Source organism: Arachis hypogaea, chromosome 3 (assembly GCF_003086295.3).
Source record: "Arachis hypogaea cultivar Tifrunner chromosome 3, arahy.Tifrunner.gnm2.J5K5, whole genome shotgun sequence".
Taxonomy (NCBI): domain Eukaryota; kingdom Viridiplantae; phylum Streptophyta; class Magnoliopsida; order Fabales; family Fabaceae; genus Arachis; species Arachis hypogaea.
The window spans coordinates 130,168,102-130,181,957 of NC_092038.1; the positions used below are offsets into that span (position 1 = coordinate 130,168,102).

Here is a 13,856-nt window from a genome sequence, read left to right on the forward strand (position 1 = left end):
GAAAAGAAACTGATAACAACTTTTGTTATTCAATATATAATTTATTCTATTTAAAAATAAATTAATATGGTAATGAAGACTCAGGGGAGCGTGAGAAACCCACTTTCCATCCCTCATTCCTATTTAAAAAAAATGTCCTCATTCTTTCTCCGTCATTGCAAGTTCCTATTTAATTACCCCTTAGAGAACGTAAATCTCTTCGGGTATCTACGAATATTCTCTGAAAACTTTTAAAAAAATTAACACAAAAAGATATAATATAATAAATCATAAAATAATCAATTCAATATAATTCAACACAATTTATAACATATTCGTTATGAAAAATAACATTTCAAAAGGAGAAAACATAAAAAAATAATCCAACATAATAACATAATATAATTTTTTAGGACGATACTGAGCGACATAGTGACAGACTTGATGAGAGGTAGAGAAAGTGAGTTAGAGAGAGAGGGGATGAGTCTGGAAGAAAAAGAAAAAATTCGAATTGAAGGTAGAAATTAGGATTACTAAATTCAAGAAATGGATTTACGTATATATAAATTAGGATAAATTAATAATTTTATATTCACATATATTTAATAAGTTTCATGGGGTGGGTACTTATGTCCGTTCCCCTATTAGGAGTGGCAAACGGGAAAGTCCGCCTTGTCTCGCCAAAAACCCGCCCCGCCTAGTAAGACGGTCCTGAATTTTCCCCCTGCCCGCCTAATGGTAGGCTGGCGGGATCTCCTTTTTTATAAACCATTAAATATTAAACAATATATATAATTTCACAACAATTTTAATAAATTTATAATTTCTAAAAATATAAAAAATTATAATTTTTAAATTCACGCACATTAACGTTTTTATAATTATAAATATGTAATAAATATAATTATAAATCAATTTTTTTAAAACAAAATAATAAAATCAGCATTGTCCAAAGCAAAACAAATATTATCCAAAATATAACTTAAAACTTCTTCGATTATCATCTTCATCATTTTGTAGATCAATAACATCATAGAAATTTGTAAAAAAAAATAACTCTAGCAAAATAAAAGCTTGGCCCAGTGGAAAAGCCTGCCCTGCCCCGCTGAAGCCCGCCAAATCCCGTGGATTAGGCGGTGCAGGGTAGGCGGCATTTTTAAGTTTGTGGCCATAAATTTCCAGCCCAACCCGCATTTTTTGGCGGGTTATGCGACCAGCTCGATAGGTTTCGACCCATTTGTCACTCCTAGTCCCCATCCATTTTCGCATGGCAGGTCGTGAGGATTTCAGGAGTCCCCATCTAGCTCCAAAATGCAAGTAATCCCTGCAAATACCCGTTTTGACTGTTTTTGTGATCATCCTTATTGCTAGCATTCATTGATTCGTGACATAGAGTTATTCTAGCCACTCAATAAATTCTTAGATAATCAAAGTTTAGGTTATATCATTTTTATAAAGTTACATGTATCCTTGTTATAACAATATTAATAAAAGATAAATAGATAAACACTAAACTATTGTTTGGATATAAGATAAAAAATCAAAGGAAAGAAAATAGAAAGAAAAGTATATTTTTTGTGTGTGCTGTTTAGATTAAAAAAATAAATGAAAAGAAAATAGAGGAAAAAATTTCTTTTGCTTGAATGGAAGGAAAAGTAAGAAGAGAAAAAATTATATTAATGGTTTTATATATTATATATAAATTATATTTCAAATGGTAACTCTGTATTTTTATCTATGTTTGCACTTTTGAATCAGTTTTCTTCGCAACTTTAAAGAAAAAAAATTTACGTGAGCTTCATATACACTTTTATGTTTTTTATTCAATTTCTTTGTTGAACCAAATAATGAAAAATTGATTTTTCCATCCATTTTCTTTTCCAGCATGTTATTTCTCTACAAATTCTTCTAATCTAAACAATGCATAAATATGTCACATTTTTTTTATATATATAACAAAAACTAATATCACATATTAGATTAATTTACGTTGATAAACCAAAGTCTCCCTAAAATTACCTGAATCCCCTAAACTCAATAACGTTACCTAGTTGTCTCCATTTAAATCGAATTTAATGAATTCGAAGTAGGGTAATAAGTAATAAATCTAATTTATATTTAATAATTTACGTCTAACTTATGGTAAAAATGTAAAATATGATACCAAAAAAAAAAAAAAAAAACTAAAGCGTCATAAATTTTTTACTAACAAATTTTTTTTTTCATTTTTTAGACACGTATCTATCTTTTTAAGTTATATATATTGATTTATATAAATTAATGATAATTAAATGTACACAAAAATACTAAGTAATAAAGGAATAAAATTTAAGATAAACATGTCCTGAACAAATTGAAATAAAATAAAGACTTTTAATTATGATCATTAATTATAATTACATATATTTACTTCAAAATTTATACTTCAAAAATACAGTATATTAATATTTTGTATTTTTATTTTTTATTTTTATACTATCACAAACATTAGTTACTCTCCAATAATGACAATACTTTTAAAAAAATAAACATAACTAAATTATCTTAAAATTATATAATAATTTTCAACATAACAAAAAAAATATACAATTACCTAAAATATAATATTTGTGTAGTAACTGAAATTTAATTGTCAATATAAAAAAATATATAATATCATTTCATAATTAAATAAGTGTTTAATCAAAGAATTTAGTATTTATATAATAATATGACAAAATAAATTAAAGTTTGAGTTTAATCATAGCAAGCGTTCAAATTTAAATTTTTATAAATTAATTTATTTGTGTTAAAGTGAATTGCGCAATAAAAAATTAATAAAAATTTCATATATTGAAATAGACAATAATTTATTTATAAATACAAAAAGTGTATTGAATAAGTAAGAAATTATTTTATTTTAATTTGGTCCATAATTCACATGATTTGAATTTAGCTCAATATATATGATTTAATTTGATTTGATTTAATTATTAGTTGAAAGTATCTCAGTTGCCTATTTTATTCATAGATTTATTATTTTAATGACTAATAAATTAATCAAATTAACTAATTAGTGCACACAATAAATTTGGGTTAATAAATTTAAAAAAATTAAAAATACTAACAGAATATTAAAATAAATAAATTAAAAAATACTACCAAATCAAATTGATATAAATTACAATAAATTATATAATATTTAAATATTTAATCAAATTAATTAGTTGATATAGTTAATTTATCGTAATAACTTATAGTTAATGAGTTAAAAGAAATAAATCGAAAAATATTCTCAGAAGCATGCTACGTCAGGTTCATCGATCATTAAGTACAAAAATTCGGTTTTTATATAATAGAATAGATAAATTTAGATACGTAATATTATTCTCATTAAAATTATCTAATTATATTTATGCAATTTAAATGTTTAGAGAAGATTATTAATGACATCTTATTGGTCAAAAAATTTATTAATGACTCAGATAACTTGATGTGATTTTTTTTTATATTAACTTTAGATAAAAAAAAATTAGTTCTCAGATATAATTGAAAACTTAAAATGCAATTAATAAAAATTTTTTATCTATAATTATTAATGAGATATAATCTAGATATAATGAGAAATAAATCATATAAATAGAGATTTTGCATAATAGATAGAGTTAAATTCAAGGATAACGATGTTTTTTAATTAATTTTTTTTGTTTTATTCAATTACAATAATAATAATAATAATAATAATAATAATATATTTGTCTAACTTAATTTAATTTTCTCGTACACAATTCCTAATATATTTTATATTCATCTACATTTAAAAAAAAAAGAAAGAAATGAAGGATATATAATCTTTAACACGGTACTCTTTTAGGTATTTAGAAATTTGAAAAAAAAAAAGTCTTGAAAAACCAAATAGCCACCCAACATTTTTTGCCCTCAATTCTATGACCTCACTCCAAAAAACCCAGGAGAGTAGAATATTGCTTGACTTGCTTTCGAATGCAATAAAGAAGAACATGCAACTTCCATCTCGTCGCCGTTATTCCACCTGCCCAGTTACTACTGTTGTCGTGTCTGTTCTGTCACCGTGTGCGTTGCTATGCGTCGTCCAATTTAATGAATTTAATTAAAATAAACAATAAATTATTTATTTTATTTTAGATTTCATAAATAAAAAAACCAATTCACTGATATAATGAATTATAATTAACGTAGTCTAATTAATTAAGTAATATAAATTTTAATAAATTATATTAATATTTAAATATTTAATCAAATCAATTAGTTAATATAATTAAGTCATTGTAATAAATTGTATTTAATGATTTAAAATAACTAAATCGAAAAACACTCTCTGGAGCATGCTACGTTAGCTCCATCATTAAGTGCATAAACTCAATTTTTATATAATAGAATAAATAAATAGAAAAAATAAGTAAGTAAGTATTTGCACTATTATACTTCTTATTCTACATGATGATTTAAGATATTTATTTTGTATGTTAAATAATATAAATAATATTTTCTATCTTATATTTATTAAATATTGATATTAAGATGAGAAAATTATGTAATAAATTTTATAAATAGTAATTATAAAAAATAAATAATTATTTATTATATATAATAATTCTTGGTATACATATGATCATGTATATATTAGCATATCTATTTTAATTATGTGAGTAATTGTTTTTTTTTAATTTTTTATTATATTAGTAAATAATATTTAAAACTAAAAGAAAAAAATAACTAAAAAATAACAAATAATTTAAAAAATATATAATGATTTATAAAATAACAAAAAATGTATAATTACCTAAAATATATTATTTTTGTGTAGCAATTGAAATTTAATTGCCAATATAAAAATATATATAATATCCTATCATAAACAAATAAGTATTTAATCAAAGAATTTAATATTTATATAATATAAAAAATAAATTAAAATTTGAGCTTAATCATAGTAAACACTCAAGTTTAAATTTTTATAAATCAAATTTTATCATTTTTTTCTCGAAGTAACTTATACGATGAAAAATTCCTAACGCATTATTGATACTCAAATAATAGAAATAATATATTAATAAATAAAAAATATTATTAAAAGTTAAATATACAGATAAAAAATTATAACTTACAAAAATATCTCTAAAATTTATTACATAAATATTAAAAATCATGTATTTATATAAATTAAATTATATTAAATTGCAAGATATTTAGATATTTAATTAAATTTAAAAATAAATAGTATGCCAATTCAAATAATTTAGATTGAAGATAAAAAAAATATATAATCAAATTATATCATATAACATAACATTTCTATAAGTTTCTTTTATAAGCGATTTAATACAAAAATATTTATCATCATCTGTTTTTTTTAACGTAACAATTTATATTTAGGTGAATTGTTCCAAAAAATTTTTTTTTCGAATTATTTATTGTTAATATCAGGTCAATTTCATAACATTCAATAATAACATAAATGATTATATTTGAACCATAGAGTTAACCTAAAATAAAATATAGAAATTGATGAGAACAAAATATTAAGACAAAAAATGATTAGAAGCGTAAAAATAGAAAAAAATATCAAATTTAAATAATGTCAAAAAGAATCTAATATATAAAGATGTGAATTGTAAAAATAGAGGGATACATATATAAAGAAGAATAGCATGCATGCATAAACGTTTTTTCACTATATCATAATTTGCTCCAGCTATACGATGAATTCAGCGGCAGTCGGCAGCTCCAAAAGTTTGCATCGGTGCACCTCGAACACATGATCTGATTTCTTAAGCTGCAAGTATGCCGAGCACATTGCCGTCCAATTCCATCAGCAACGGTAATGCCTAAATTGAGACATTTTTAAGTTATAAACAAACAATTAATGAAATACTATTCATCCATACCTTTTCATTTATCCATAAAAGAAATTTTATATAAAGAAAAAAAGAAGAGTTAAAATAGCAAGAGCGATACAAATGATGATTTTTATCATTTTGTTTGGCCGTCTATATATAGAAGACCAGAAAATCATCCTTATCAAACAAAATTAATTTGTATTTATTGCATTTAATTTGAATAAGCAATAAATTATCATATTTTAGTTCAGTATTTAATTCACATTATTTGAATTTGACTTAATACATATAATTTAATTTGATTTAATTATTAGTTAAAAATATCTCAATTACTTATTTTATTTATAGATTTATTATTTTAATTATTAATAATTTAATCAAATCAATTAATTAATATACATAATTTATACATAATTTGATTTAATAAATTAAAAAATACTACCAGAATATTAAAAGAAATAAATTAGGAAATACTATTAAAACAAATTGATATAAATTATAATTATTATGTAATATTTAAATATCTAATCAAATCAATTTGTTGATATAATTAATCTCATAATAAATTGTATTTAATGAGTTAAAAGAAATAAATCGAAAAACACTCTCATAAGCATGCCATGTCAGCTCTATCACTAAGTGTAGAAATCCGATTTTTATATAATAAAATAGAATAGACGTTAATTCATATATAGTATATAAATAAATTTAATTAGAATAAATAACAATTTATTTATTTTATTTTAGACTTTATAAATGAAAAGATTAATTCACTAATATAACGAATTATAATTAATGTAGTATAATTAATTAAGTAATATAAATTATAACAAATTATATTTAGAAAAAAATATTTAAATATCTAATCAAATCAATTAGTTGATATAATTAATTCAGTGCAATAAATTGTATTGAATGAGTTAAAATAATTAAATCGGGTAACACTCTCCGAAGCATGCCACGTCAGCTTCATCATTAAATGCAGACATCCGATTTTTATATAACAGAATAGATAATGTATTTTGGAATTTTTTATAGGAAAGAAATTTCAAATTTTAAGAATTTTTAATGAGAAATTTTGTCTAATTAAAAAATTAATTAATTCCAAAAAAGGATAAATTTTAATTTCCTTTTTTTCTCTCTACCTCACTTCCAAATGCATTTCATCATTTATATGTATTAATTAATATTTTAAACTAATAAATAATAAAATCAATACATATTTACGAATAAAGGCAATTTAATTATCTTTTCTAAACAAAGAATTTTAAAAATAAAAATAATATAATTCTCTCAATCAAACAAAAAAAATTGAAATTGAAGAAAATTTAACTATAATATTTAGATTTTGTTATATCTGAAATACACTAAAATTTAAAAATATTTCATCTAAAGACATTCAAATTAAACTCAGCCCCTTAAAGGTCTTAGCTCAATAACACCGGTTCTCTTTTTGATAATTGAAGTTGATCAATTCAAATGATAGTTACTTGTGCCCATCTTTCTATCAAATAATTTTATTAATTTATTTTTCCAAAATACCTTTCATCATGTATATATCTAAAACAATATTTTTCAATCATTTATTTAAATCCAAAATCTCTTAATTAACGAATAAATATTTGTCAATTTAACTAAATTTCACAAATGTTATTATCGTACACATTTGATAAATAAAAAGATTGATTAATAGTGACGTTTAATAATAATAATTGTACATGTCTCCTTCATTTGACATCTTAACTTGGAGGTTTATCGGACATAAACAAACAAAAGGGAGAAAACCAAAAAAGGTGGGCTTAAATTGGTTGAATAGTCAAATTTATAAATTTCATTTAGACACGGATTAGTTGAATTCTAATAAATTTGAAGACTAATTCTTATTTGCTTCACAATGCAACAGAATATTTAATTAATGTTTCTTTGGTGATGTTCATCATTTGCCTCATCCTGTTAGCATAAATAGTTACAAGTCATTTTACCGGTGGATTGAAGTTGAATTTAAATTTGTGAAAATCAAATACCTATAGCCATATACATAAAATCACTATCCAAAGCTATATTAGTTTAACGTAATGATTTAACACTTGGGTTAACAATGATATTTTTTTTTTATTATGAACAGGGTGTTAATCTTAAACGTGACACCATTTAATTTAGAATACCGAAATTAGACTGAAATATAAAAATCTAATCTTTCGATTTTTGAAATCAGACTTTTTTTTATTTTTATTTTAAGAAAAATTAAAATATTTGAAATACAGAAATCAAATTCAATAATTTATGTACCTTTTACAGTTTTAAAAAATATTCCAAATTACAATGTTAAAGTATATCACTCATCTTTCCTCCAATAAAAAAAATAAATGTTTAAGAGTTTCAGTCATAGAAGTTCAAATAATTATTAAGGTCTATGTTCTGTGCTTTAGATGTTGCTTCTAATCTTGTCAAACAAATTTTTGGAATGAAGCTGATTTGGAAAGAAATGTTGGAATGTAAGAAATAATTCATTTTTCTCTATAACTGATAACAAGGAAACAAAATCTGTACAGCAACAATGAAAACCGATGTTTCTCTTCTAAGTGTGAAGAGGAGAAGCTGATGGTGTCTGATTATTAGAACTACCTTCTCCATTTAAAGATTCATTGTTACTTCTTCTATGTTGTTTTGAACTAATTCTACTAGATCTTGCACTATTACCATTCGTTTTAACTGTTTGATCTGGAGATTTTTCCACTCCACTTGTTGTTGTGTCTTCAGAATCCTTGAGTTGCTCCAAGGATCTTACAACCTCATCCATGGTAGGCCTGAATTTGGGCTCAGCAGAGAGGCATTTGATTGCAAGAACTGCTACTTTCATGGCTTCGCGCAACGGATATTGACTGTCCAAACGGGAATCCATGACTTGTGAGATTTTTCTTTTGCTGACGAGTAATGGCTTAGCCCAATCAACCAAATTATGCTCCCCTGTTGGTCTGTTCTTATCTAATGCGCGTTTCCCTGCTATGATTTCCAGCAGTACAACGCCAAAACTGTATACATCACTCTTCTTCGTTAAATGACCTTGAGAGAAGAATACAATGAAAAATTGGTCACAACATTTGGTAACACATTATCTTATTTAACTTTGAAAACAAATATAAGATTGAAGTACCTGTGGCTATGTATTCAGGAGCAGCATAGCCAAATGTTCCCATTATCCTGGTAGAGACATGGCTCTTGTCACCTACTGGTCCATCCTTTGCCAATCCAAAATCAGACAGTTTTGCATGATAGCTCTGTCATTTAGTTCACACAAAGGAATTATTTCAGAAATGAAGTATGAATAGTAATCTGTATACTTATAAGGTGATTGCATGTGATTTGCCTACCGAATCAAGCAAGATGTTAGAAGTCTTCAAGTCTCGGTATATTACATCTACTTGGTCGCTGTGAAGAAATGCAAGGCCCTTAGCTGCATCAAGAGCTATATTCATGCGTATGTTCCAAGAAAGCGGCCGAACATAAGAAGCTCCTGTGCCAGAACACACAGAATTAGGTACATCAGATCCTGAGCTGTTTAAGGTGCTAATAACTAATTAGTGATAAAGAAACTTGACTTACTCCTAAACAAATGGTTATCTAAACTGCCTTTAGTCAAAAACTCATACACCAAAATCCGGTGATCATCTTCTAAGCTGTAACCTATGAGTTTCACAAGATTAGGATGATCCAGCTGACCCAAGTAGTTGATTTCTGTCTGTAATTATATTAGGAGGCTAATTATAATTAGTCACAAAAACATTATTAAGCTAAACAAGTTAAATATTAAAATGAGACTGACCAGCCATTCAGTATGTCCCTGTGTGCTCTCTTGATTTAGCCTCTTCACGGCAATGACGAGTCCGGTGCCGGGTTTTGTGGGTTCAAGAGTGTGCTCGTCGATCCAGCCCTTAAATACAGAGCCAAAGCCACCTTCACCAACCACACTATCCGGACGAAAGTTCCTTGTGGCGGTTCGTAGTTGAATGAAGCTGAAGTTCTTTAAATTGGTGGATAGCAGAATCTCGCCCTCTGTCAGAGGAGACATAAGCATGGAACGAGAAGATACCTTGCTGCTTATACCACTCAAATCCTTCTCTTCTGAAAATATGCATGTGTATTAGCATTCAAGAACACAAAGTGAATGATCCAATATGTATTATTATTGTTACCACTTACCATTGCGTGGAGGGCTCTCAGCTTTGATCCTGGCACTAAAACAGTTCCCCATAATAGAAACACATACACAAGCAGCAGAGAAGGAGAGGTTTAATTTGAAAGAGAAGAAAAGCTAATCCGCAAATGCAAGTATGAATGGTACGACTTGTTTCACATGATTATTAATTTATTACATGTCTAATTAACCATGCCATTCTTTTGTTAGACCCAGCTGTCACACATATTAAAAAAAGAGAAAAAGAAATAGTTGGATGGTGTGAACGGTGTTTGTGTTTTTAATAAGACCATCGAGAAGGACAAAAGGGTGGTTGACCTGGTGGCCGCCAGTTTTGTTAGCTTGGATTTGGTTTCCTTTCATCCCCTTCTTTCTCTCATCTTTCTCACTGTCCCCTTCACTCTCACATTCGTGCATGGCTGCAACCCATTCCACACCGTTAGATTCAATCTCCCTTCTCATGTTTCAATGCCGTATTGGATTATCAGCTAACACAACTAAGTCAACGACGCACGTTTGCCTCTTCATCTTTTTTATGTTTTATTCCTATTCCTCTACAAGAAACGCTACGCGACCATTAGAATTAAAATAAAAAAATTAAAAGATTACTAAAATTTATTATTTTATTATTAATTAATTATTAATATTTAAAAGTATAAAATAAAATATATTATTAAATTATTAAATTAAAAAAATTAAGTTAATAATTAAATAATAGTCAAAAATAATAAATTATGATGATATAACATTTTTTTATCAAATAAAAGAGAAAGGTAATATACATAGAGAATAAATAGTGTCATGCATGGATCCAGATATTTTTGCAATAAACAAGTATACGAAAAGCACACGCTAAAGAAAACTTGATTGTTTTCACTTGTATGGACACAAACAACATATATGAAAGAACAAGTTTAACCATGGACTATTGCTAACAGAAGTTCTGGAACGTCTTTTTTTTTTTTAAGATATTTTTTAATAATTAAAATTTAACACATATAATTAATTAAATCGTGTATTATTTTTGTCAATATTAGTCCAAATAAATTAATTTGACCGAAAAAATAGTAAATCAAAATTTGAACAGTCTAAATTAATATTATTTTTTATAAAAAATGACTACAATACCCTTATTATAAAAAATGACTAAAATATTTCTATTATATATATATATATATATATATATATATATATATATATATATATATATATATATATCAAAAACTCTAAATTCTAGCTCTATGACGATAGAGAAGTAAAGAGCTAAAATTTAGGATTATTAAAATTAATATATATAATAGGAGTATTTTAGTCATCTTCTATAATAAAGATATTGTGTCATTTTTTATGAAAAATAATATTAATTTAGACTAGTTTAAAATTTGATTCATTATTTTTTTGGTAAAATTAATTTGTCTTGCCTAATTATAACAAAAATAGCACCGTCTAATCGATTATATGTGTTAAATTTTAATTTTTAAAAAAAGACGTTTTAGGTGTTTTTATTTGAGTGGCTTCCTTATAGAATATATTTAAAAATACAATATTACATTATATGCTTATCTTTTTTTATCATTGTATATAATTCTAATTTTAAACAACAAATTAAAATATGCATGTAATTCATAATTTAAAACCACAATTTAGTAGAAATTTAATCAGTAAATATATTTTAATTTTGCGCGTATTTTGAAAGCATCTAAATATTTCTCTTGGAAAAAAAAACATTATTACTAACTCCTTTTCCTTGTAATTCACAATAAGTTTTGGAATTTTGCTGAGTAAAATTAAAATTTTGTCATTGAAAAGATAAATATTTTATAATTTTCAAAATATATTTAATACATGAAAAAATCTAATCTCTATGAATAGAAACCTTATTAATAAGTCCTTAACGTATATGATGTTACCATAGTTTTGAATCTCTAGTCTTTTTCTTTGTTGATAATTCACCCAGCATAAGAAGTAGGTGTTCAACTTTTGGAAGGGTCAAAGATGCTAAGACTGAGAGATCCTACTAGTAACTACACCTGCATGAACCACGCAGTTCTGTCACAATATGATTGTGCAGAAGCAGAATCAAAATCAGAATCAGAATCAGCAAATTATCATGCACAATACAAAGCTGGTGTGCAGCACATGGAACAGTTGTGAGTGACAAAATGGCAAAGACTATTTCCTTAAAATTTGTCTCTCTTCTTCTTTATAAAGTTAGCAGTAAATAGTAAATACACATTATATACAATAAGAAGGAAGAAACAATTGTTGTTCATATCCTGGCTACAACCACTTGCTGGAAATAATGTCAACCACTCAATATGAGTTATTGAACATAGAGGTCCTTGCATATTACCATTTTCCTTTTCTTTGGAGTTAAAAAAACAATCTCAATTATTTTCATTAAACTTAAATTGTGCATGCTTGCAGACGTATGTTCTTAGAGTCCACATGAACTGTCAAGGGTGCATGAACAAAGTCAGGAAAGTACTCTCTAAAATCAAAGGTAACATTTAAATCTGTCTCTCTTGTTTGCAATTTCTATATCCTTCTTTCAGGTGCTATTATTTCTTTGTAAGTTACTTGGTTGGAAAGTCATGCTAACATAGTTTTCAAGGATTTTCAAAAAATAAAAATCCTATAGCAGAGGTTACTTGTACACAAAATGAGTTTTTAAGATATAGGAGAAGAGCCCATGATAACATAATTGTTTGAGCCTGAATGGTATGAGATTAGAGGAAACGCAAAAGAAATGAGAGTAATGCAAGTGATATTAATGCAGGTGTCTACAGGGTAGAGATTAATGCAGAACAACAGACAGTATCTGTCACAGGAAATGTCAATCTTTCTACTTTGGTCCGAAAGTTGACCAAATTTAGGAAACATGTAGAGATATTGGATGCAGGTTACAACCAAGAGCAAGTGAACCATGTTAGAGAAAATAACATGAACCAAGCTCAACATATAATTAATGACCACAATGCCTATGAAAACCAATATCTGATTCCCAAGTTTGGCAGGGATCAATCGGAAGCTGAATGGTATCTTAATAAGAATAACGGTACCAGAGATGTGGAAAGGGTGATGATCAATCAACATTTGGCGGAACCATTGTTTATGGATCATGTCAACAATATTACCAACCAAGGTTTCAGTAGAGTGAATGAAAATCCCACATCAGAGAGCATGAATTTTCAACAGTATAATCCTTATCATTCTCACTTGGGAAGTCAAGAATGGGCATGGAATCACCTTGCAGCATCACCTATTGGTGTGTATGATCAACAATTATTGCCAATCGCCAACAGTTATCATCCTTCAAAAGCAATTCAGCAAAGCTACCACAATCATTTACCCTATGAAATTAATTTTTATTAGACTTATAGAATGAAAGATAATATATTTAATAATGAATGCAGAAAGAAAATTATTAGTAGTTTTGTCTACTATATTCGTTATTTGTGTCTTGGTATTGGATTTTCTTTAGTAGTTTTGTGATATGTTTTTAACATATTTATACCTAATCTTATTATGGTATGAGTGAAATACTAAATTAGTCAGAGCATTCACAAACCATCAATTTAGTTTGTAAAGATTTGTGATATCAATTAACTCTTGAATTCAATACCGCTTTTATCCTAAACCCTGCTCAAATGTGTAAATTAAAAAAAAAGTTGAAAATACAGGTACTAGATAATTAATTCACAATCCCATTCCCTCCATTGCTTCATGTTAATTTCTTTACTTCTTGACTCTGGGTTGTTTTTCCACATCTCGCTGCATTTGAAGAAGCATAAGGTTCAATCAATTTAAGGAAAAATATTCAA

General features: G+C 26.2%; 1 protein-coding gene across 1 annotated transcript; it reads right to left on the reverse strand.

Moving 5' to 3' along the window:
* Nucleotides 1-8,323: 8,323 nt before the first annotated feature.
* Nucleotides 8,324-10,487, reverse strand: LOC112791608 (receptor-like cytoplasmic kinase 176). Its single transcript, XM_025834515.3, has 6 exons — nucleotides 10,038-10,487; nucleotides 9,661-9,959; nucleotides 9,441-9,576; nucleotides 9,209-9,351; nucleotides 8,992-9,115; nucleotides 8,324-8,900 (listed from the first exon to the last, which is right to left on the reverse strand). Exons 1-6 carry the CDS (start codon nucleotides 10,087-10,089, stop codon nucleotides 8,416-8,418), a joined length of 1,239 nt encoding a protein of 412 aa, XP_025690300.1. The 5' UTR covers nucleotides 10,090-10,487; the 3' UTR covers nucleotides 8,324-8,415.
* Nucleotides 10,488-13,856: the final 3,369 nt, after the last annotated feature.

Excerpts from the sequence above, each read along its gene's own strand:
- LOC112791608 (XM_025834515.3), bottom strand. The coding sequence starts at position 10,089 with ATGGGGAACTGTTTTAGTGCCAGGATCAAAGCTGAGAGCCCTCCACGC. Across the intron at positions 9,960-10,037 it reads TGAGAGCCCTCCACGCAATG|AAGAGAAGGATTTGAGTGGT; the intron begins GTAAGTGGTAAC and ends GCATATTTTCAG. Across the intron at positions 9,116-9,208 it reads CTAACATCTTGCTTGATTCG|AGCTATCATGCAAAACTGTC; the intron begins GTAGGCAAATCA and ends ACTAAATGACAG.